General features: G+C 37.9%; 1 protein-coding gene across 3 annotated transcripts in view; it reads right to left on the bottom strand.

The window, feature by feature from the left end:
- The window catches only part of Lama2 (laminin subunit alpha 2), a 563701-nt gene that overhangs the window by 148556 nt on the left and 406320 nt on the right, over positions 1-8825 (bottom strand). For all 3 annotated transcript variants that reach the window (XM_033763224.1, XM_033763225.1, XM_033763226.1), the window contains one exon: positions 2745-2831. In XM_033763224.1, the coding sequence (XP_033619115.1) occupies positions 2745-2831 (87 nt within the window). The remainder of the gene's footprint in view (positions 1-2744; positions 2832-8825) is intronic.

Raw genomic sequence — 8825 nt, 5'->3', positions numbered from 1 at the left:
TATGAATATGAGTCACATGAATATAACCAACAGTAGAATTTCTGTCCAACAAGTTTGAGAAGATGAGAAACAGTAGAAGGTTGGGGCCAAAGCTATGAATACTGGTTAGATAATCCTAGATATCTTTAGCAATCTGGGACATAGAAATTTACATGGCTGGTTATGAAAGTGAGTTCATCTTGTGCTGAATAGAAAAGGCAAAGCACAAAGAAAACAATTTGTAACTTTTTTCTTTATGCTTTGATTTTTTTTACTCTTATTTTCTAATGTAAGATAACAAATGCTCAATAAAAGTGTTATTTTAAGTAAGTCCTCATATTATTTTTTGAAACATTTTTTGGTGAAACAGTTGTATTCTAAGCAGGTTCAAATGGATTAAATCTTCAGAGTTGATTACAAAAGTAATGAAGATAAGGCAAGGGGAGGGGTTTCCATGTTATGGGGATAATCAAGAAATTTAAGCAGTTTTAGATCCAAGCTGAGTTTGGGCAGGTCATAAGGTGATTTAAATGATTTAAGAGGCTCTTACAAGTGGAACACATTTATCTGGAAGGTTACAATAAAAATTTAACCCAGACCTTTGGTTTAATTTAACTGAATAGAAGCAATTTTTCAAGGAAATAAAACCTGATCATTTATACGTTAGAAAAGATGAATGCAAAGCTATAACAACATTTAAGAACTGCAGAAACATTTCAAATCATTCACATTTGATGGTGCATGATCCTACTCATCTATCTGTGTGTGAACTGTTAAGTCTTACTGATTAAACATTAATGGATATTTAAAGAGTGATTTCTGTAATCTCTGTGCTTTAAGACAGAGATTGTCGTGCTAGTATACCTTCCAGAGTTTTCTATACACATGCTTTTGAAGGTTTATGGTAATTCCAGTTCTAGTTATGGTACAAAATATTTTTGCATAATTTACTGCAGATAATTTCCATGGTTCCAAAGATGTTTTCAGTTGCCCTCTTACTGGTAGGTATAAATGTGAGCCTAAGAATAAATAGCAAAGAACACTGGTGATCATTAGATAAAACTTTATCATTTATAAGCTACATCCAAATGATGTATGTTTCTTCAAAAAGTGACAATGTTTTTGGATTTTGTATTGTGAATTGTTTAATTGCTGTTCATTTCTGTTGGCATAGAAAGTGCGAATGCATTGTTGTACATATGCAAGTAGTAGATACTGTGTTTAGAAATACTACACAAAGATTTCTATGTGGAAATATATCTTACAAACAGGGAATCTGAATTCATAAAATTTAAGTCTAATCATTTAATTACTTTCCTGTTGCCATTATTAATATAGCCATTGCTGGTTAGTAAAAGATCCTTAAAAGGGTGATGATAAATATTAAATAATATTAGTCAAGTTTTGCAAAAAGAGTCATAATTTCAGGAGCCCCTAAGAGAATCCTGTGAGGGAGAAGGCAATGTAGGAAATAGAAAAAAAAGAATCCAGATAAGGATGGAATTTCAAGTGATCTCAGTCTTCGCCTGATTCCATAGAGAGGTATGAAGTATAAATAATATTCTGCTTATAGACAGAATATATTTTGAGTATTTTTCCACTACTTAGTCCTTGGCAATGGGCCACCAGAGGAAGGTGGGGTAGATTCTATGGCCTTTTGTGTCTCCCATTGGAAAGGAGGCTTCCGTCCAGGTGTATGGGGGCCATCAGCACCATCCTGTCCCTTGTACACAATGCCATGCAGGTAGACCACTGACTATCTTCATATTATATGTAAACCCAAACAAGACCTGGACCATGTGGCAGAATTAAGTCCATGGGTCCTTTCTTTTATTTTCTTTCTTTCTTTCCTTCTCAGGACCTTTCACTTTTGAGGCAGGGGAGGTGCCACTGAGCTAAATCCCTGGCCCAAGTCCTTGGATCTTTATACAACTTTTATTCTACTACCAATTATGCTAACATTATAATTCACATATCAGGTGTGTGGTTTGTGGTAGTTACTCCTTGTTATGACAGACATATTAAAAGTGGTGGTCACAAGTTTGAATATCCAGGACACTGGTCTTACAGAAAATTAGTATCCAGAAGATGTCAGTTACAATCTTAATGGTTTGAAACTGTATTCCTTAGTTTACTGCTTGAGTTGCATTTAGAATTCAATCATACTTATATACATGCTTTATAGGTTTTGTAATTTCTTATGGCAAAAGAAAGCATTTACACAATGTTATTTGCCCTTAAGAAGGAGAAGTGAGTAGCAGGCACTTTACTGTACTGTGTGGGTAGTATTAATTAAAAATGCTTCATACCATTTATATTTTGAATTATGTATGCACTTGTTGGTGTGAGGCCATAGTGCTATGAAAAAGGGCCTGTGAGAAACTATTGCTAGGCAGTATTTTCCAGAGAGCCAAAGTCAGAAATATGTGGCAAGTTTTTAATTACTAGTAGCTACTGACAAGCTTCTGAAAAATGGATGTGATTTATTTGTCTATAAAATGATACCTACCTTCATATCTACCTCCTTCCATATATACTGAAGCACGAATTAGATAACTGAAAAATACTTTGGTATGTTTAAGAAACTCTACATATAAGATGGAAGTAAATTTCTTTGGAGAAAGTCTGAAAGATATAAACTAATTTTAAAAGCGTCTAATAATTTAAACAACCGGAGAACAGGAGACTGGTGACACTACTGAGAGCGTGAATACTTTTCTATTTGGACTGCCTACAGGGTCACGGTGCGCAAGGGCTGTCGGTACCTTTCACAGTACTGGCCTTCGTAGCCGCGTGGACATGCAGTGCAGCGGTAGTTATCTAGGCCTTCCGCGACACAAGAGGGGCTGAAACTGAACCAGACAAGTAGAAAATATTGTTAAGAAGTCTTTTAATTAATTTATTTTACAAAATTCAATCTTTCTACCCATTATTAAGATGTCTGCAACGTAGTTTTGGGTGGTGATGTCATTTATAACTACTGATGAAATTCTTATTAAGAATAGGCTATCACAATGAAGTGCTATTACTAATCAACAAATATTGATTAGTTTTTTATTAATTTATAATGTATAACATTACACTTTTTAATAGCTTGATATTTTGATAATTATACAACAGCCATGAAAATATTAAACATCTACCCAAAGTATTGCATTGTTCACTAATCAAAAGAAAATGTGACCAGAATTCATGAAGATTTGTCTTATAGAATAGGCATAGCTGAGTATATTTCAGATTTTTTTAAAAAGAGGAAAAACTAGGACATAAAAGCTATATAATTATTTCCTTAAAATTCAGTCCAAATTTCCATTGGCATTTCAAGACATGAAGTGTGAATAAATATTTCATTTAGAATAATAGCGTGCCTTTTCTAATTTACATCCAGATTTCAAAATCATTTTTAAACATAAAATAATGCGATTTGGTATGAAGAAAGAAGAGAAAGATTTCTACCTGAAAATAAGATTTGTTCACCATTTTCTGATATTTTCTAATAACGAGGTGTCTGATAACATCCCTGTGTTTCCACCACAGCCCAATAGACCACAGCTTCTCACTCCAGGACTGACCATGATCTCATTTTATAAAGGAAAATCCTGATGTGGCTACTTCAAACTTAAACTATTATTATATAGTTTCAGGTTTTTACAAATTCCTTTAAAATATATGTGGTATGTTTCCACTGGATACAATTACAGAATATGCTGGAAACTCAGGAAGAGAAAACTTACTAGTTGAAAAACACCATTTTTTTTTTTGCCTGTTTCTAGGTCTGCTAAATCATTTGTCCTTAGAAAGAACACTAAAGTGTACAGGTCTGGGCCAGGTGCTATTAGGACCCTATTTTAACTATTGCCCAATGCAGTGCATCAACAGTACCTAAGAGAATGATAAACTTGAGGCTTTGCAAAATATGCAAACAAATGAATCTACTACTCACTGACTCATTATCCCACATTTTTTTTTTTTTGGCTGCACATGAAAAATAGAACCATAAACTCATAACTGACAGTCTGTCAAATTTTTAGCTCTTTAATTTAAAACTTGATGCCAAGTATGTCTGTGCACTCTGAAACACACAATCTCACAGACACAAATAGGCATCAGGAAACAGATTTTGGACATTTCAAGCAAAACTCTACATAGACAATGGGATTGAAATGCATTCCTTCTGCAGGAAAATCATAAAATGTGAAGAAGTACTCAATGAATAAATAAAGTAGGCTAAAGTACGAACCAGGAATGTACTCATTCACACAGAGTGTTGATACAAACTTATTTGAATTATGATATGGAGGCAGGTGGCACTTTTTCCTTGTATCACGCAAAAGAGTATCTGATGCAGCAAGCAGGAAAACATCTTGCTTGAAGATACAGCTAGTGATGCTTTCCACTTATCACTCCTATATCTACTCTCAGTTTTCACTTCATCTGCAGGACCACTCAGAAGTCCTTCTGCTTTTCTTGATGATTGCCTTCTACAAATTCCTTGCAGTGACAAATTCCAAACTCCCCATCAACAGACTTTTTAAACTTACAGAGCCTATATTCTGTGTCTGCCACTTGGGAGTTGACCCAAGTGAACTGGCTTCCTGAAAAACCATCTCCTTCCAGTGTTTATCCCAGTTCACTGGTTACTCTTCCTCAGCACTGCTGCTGGATGCACGTTATATCCCTGATCTCTCTGTTTTTTGGGTTTTTTTTTTTGAGGCAAGGTCTCACTATTTAGCCCAGGTTGTCCTCAAACTCAGGCCTCTGCCTCCCAAGGGCTGGAATTACAGGCATGTGCCACCATGCCCGGCTGCATATCCCTGACCTCTTAGTGTGCTTCTCAGTTCATTTCTCAGATTTTCTTTCCCCTCCTCACTCCTCTAAATATTTTCATTCATTCCCAAGGGCTTTAAGAATGAAGGGAAATGGATCTAAAACCGTGTCCCCCTTTCTCCAAGAAACCCACCAGACCTCACAGATCTCACATTAAGCTTCCACTCCTTCAAAAACACGACTGTATGGCTGATCTTTCTGTAATTTTCCCCATCTCTGCAATGGTCACTCCATGCCTCCATTTGCCCTGCGGAGACCCATGACGTCAACTTTGCCTCCAGGCACATCCATTTTATCTATCAGCACTTGTGCTGCAAACATAACAGCATCAGCGAATTGCCCTCTCTTCACTGGAAGGAGCTGGTGGCTTCCGCTGGTGCCCCGCCCCCTGCCTTCACGCAGTCTACATCAGCTGCCCAGACCCCCACTGTCTGCCAACTGTGGGCCACTCACGGGCCCGTCTCTGGGACAGGACAGCCTCTGGGACAGTCCACTCCGGCTGGCCCGCTCCTTCTGCACACCTTCGTACAGCTCATTTCACTGCGTCCTCTAGGTCTCCACCAAGCTTCCTCCATGCGTGGAGATCATTGATCACCCTGTCTAAAATGGTGCCACGGCCACTGTACATGCATTGAGGCTACTTTGTACTTCCTGGTAGCATTGTCATCACCTGATATGACACTCTGTATCTATTTCTCTACTGCCTTGCTTTCTTATAAAATAAAACAGGCAGAGCAAGAAACATGGACTAGTCTTGTTTATATCTTCTCAGCACTCAGAATCATGCTTACCACTGACTTAGGCCCTTATTAAATATCTTTTGATGAAAGGAATAAATAAAACACTTTTTATAACTTTGAGAAATTTGTAATTCTATGTGAGACAGGTGTATACGAGTATAGGATGGGACACACGCATTTCATGTCTTATGCAAGGTGTTGAGACGGAGAACTCACTGCTGAGCAGATGTCCAAGTTCTGAGAGAATATTTGACTCAAATAAAGATGTGACAAAAAGGTATCAGGAGGATACAAAGTGTACAAAGATATGTTATGCTATGGAAAGATTTCTGTGGCAGAGGTGGCACTGGAACTGGGTCTCGATGGAAGACTGGATTTCACAGAGATCATCTCAGGGAGTAGCTAGTACAAAGATGGCTGCTTGCGTTTAGGGAAGAATAGGAAATTCCAAACTTGGCCTCACACGGACGGGGCGGAGAGCATTGAGGTTGGAAAGGTAGTCGGGTTGCAGGTTTTTGCTGTCTTGCTGAAGTCTCGCCTTTCTTTGGGTGTGTGTGCAAAAATCTCTGAGGGTGTGCTCAGTACTGCTGCTCCATCACGACTATGAAAAGCTCACCATATCTGTTTCAGTAAGAGACGAGGGACACTTGCAGAGATGCCGTGGGACTGAGTCAGTAATCACTCCTCCCGCCTTCTGTGCCCGCTGTTTCTCATGGACGACCCAGACTAAATGAGGGTTATCAGCCCCTCCATTTGTAGTTTACAGTCTATTTGTAATCTGCACAGGTAAGCTTTTGAGAAGTGACTTATGTTACCAAAAAATATAGCCTATGGGGCTTATGATCAATAAAGATTGAAAACAATGGAACCGTCACTGTGATTTGATATTTTGATTCTTTCAGGGCCCTTTTCATAAAACTATACTTCAACTATATAAATCCGATGTGCCACAAATGAAACAAAGACAGCAAATTCACCATTTTATCGATTCTGCTAACAAACCAAAGTAGCATCCCATTTTTTATAATTCCTTCAAACTGTAAACTTGATGCCTGCTTCTATTACTGGTTGTTAGAACTCATCACCCACACTCCTGGTTGGCTGCTGCTATACCCGGAGTCTCCCTCAAGAGCGTGTGGCTTCTTGTGCTCATCACTGTCACCCTCTCTCTGTTGGTGTCAGCGGCGTCACTGCCCAGGATCTCGTCTCCCGGCCCTGCCAGAGCCCTTAGTCCTCTGCTGGTGACCCCGCCCAGAGTCCTGTCTCTCCTTCTTTACAAGTGCTCCCCTTGGGTAATATTAGCCTGGGAAATCTTTCCTGACTTCAACACAGTTGCTAACATATTTCTTTCTTCATCTGCTTCTGCAATTTTCAGATTTCCATTTCTGCAGCTGCTTGCATATTTCCATTCAGATAGAACCTTTGCACCAATCGGAACCTATTTAAACCATAAATTGCCTTTTTTTTCTGCAGCTGCTCTTCACTGATGGCTCCATCATTTTTTGGACAACCTGGGTAAAACCTTCAGTATCCTGCTCCTGCCTGGACCCTCACCCCTTGCACCTAATTAGGTATCAGTGCTGTGGGGCCGTGTTTGACACATTTCTCATTTTCATCGCCATGTCTCCACTCTTGTTACTACTGCCTACCTTCGAGGCCTAATTATCCTTGCCTAGGCTATAGCAACAGCCTTCTAATTGGTCTCATTGCTTTTCTTCTTTGCCTGTCTCAATTCATTACATTTAATGCTATCATAATGGTCTTCATAAAATGTGGATCTGATTATACTAATCTTTTTCAAAAAATAAAATGTGCAGCTTTTTAGTATATAGAAAAATTACATACCAATTTATTAGATGGCATGCAAGGATTTATAGAATGTGGGCTCTATTTACCTGTTCATTTCCATCTGTCATTATGAATCTTGTCTTTAAAAAAGGCCATGCTCCAAACTCTATTACTTACTAGCTCTAAATATGCTTTGTGCATTGTATTTTCTAAGCTACTCGCATCACTCCCTACTATTCTGTCCACTGATGACAATCTATTATACGTACAACCACTTCTTTTAATATGTTCTTAAAGCCTCCAAAATTAAGTATAGTGTTGTACATCCTTGAATTCTCTTAACATCGAAGTCCACTCCTCTTAAGACTCATGCTTCATTGGGAGTTTCTCCAAGAAATGGCTACCTTCTCTCATATTCCCCGCAGCTCCCTTTATAGTGCACTCCAGAATGAATGATTACTGAACTATCGATTCTTCCTGATCCAAATTGCTCACATGTTAATACAGAGTAAAATAGATAACATTTGTTTAAATATTGGCATCAGAGAGGGCTTGAAGAAGAGGAGATGAAAATAACATTAGGTTTCATACACCTACTGTTTGGTGCTTTAGTGAATAATAAGATGATTCACATTAGCATAGTCAATATCCATTTTACTTAACGCTTTACAACTGAAAACTCAGAAAAAGTTTGCAATTTTGGCCAAGAAAAAAAAAAGAAGAGATTTCAGGGGGAAAGGACAAAACTTTATACAAAATTGTTTTCAGAATGTATGCAAAACTAACTTGGCTGAAATAGCTCAGATGGGAGAGCGTTAGACTGAAGAATGTATGCAAAACTGAAGATGAAGAAGCCCAGTGAATAGGCACGGTGGAAGATAGCTTTTGTCTGATTTGCTTTATTGCTCTTTTGTGTTCAAGATAAGGTGTCCAGAATTCTAACTCTGAACAAACTTCTGTATCTTCTTCTTGAAAAGCAGATTCCTAAAGAAAAACTACTTCACCACGCAGAGATTGCATTCTACAAATCACTTAACAGAAAGTATGAGCTTAGCAAAAAGGTAAATGGAAACACCTAGGGATTCTCATCAAAATATAAACCAAGGCTGAATGTTCAAGCAGCACTGAAATAAGATATTCCAGCATTTGTTTTCCCTTATGGCTGTGTTTCCATGGCACCACACTCAGACCATCTTAGCAGAAAGGAGGCTTTGATTCTGGCAGATACTGACCTTTTTAAAGCATAACAATAAGTCACCCTGCTTTCTCTGTGGTATTTTTCAATTGTTTCCTTGGTAATTATTTCCCAATCTTGAATTTAACACACAAAATGAATGGAAACAGCCACAAAAATGATACAGTACTTACCCAAACAATCCTTCATAGCTGAATTTTTGGCAGAAATATATGCAAACACTACAGTTGTGTATTTATGAAGCTATGTACATATATCATTTATTTTATAAGCAGATCTTATATTAATATTGGTAC

The sequence above is a fragment of the Fukomys damarensis genome, unplaced genomic scaffold (genome assembly GCF_012274545.1).
Source record: "Fukomys damarensis isolate Sample0158 unplaced genomic scaffold, DMR_v1.0_HiC HiC_scaffold_14, whole genome shotgun sequence".
NCBI lineage: Eukaryota > Metazoa > Chordata > Mammalia > Rodentia > Bathyergidae > Fukomys > Fukomys damarensis.
Note: the sequence above shows the minus strand (reverse complement) of the source record. Positions and strands in the feature narration are given on the sequence as shown.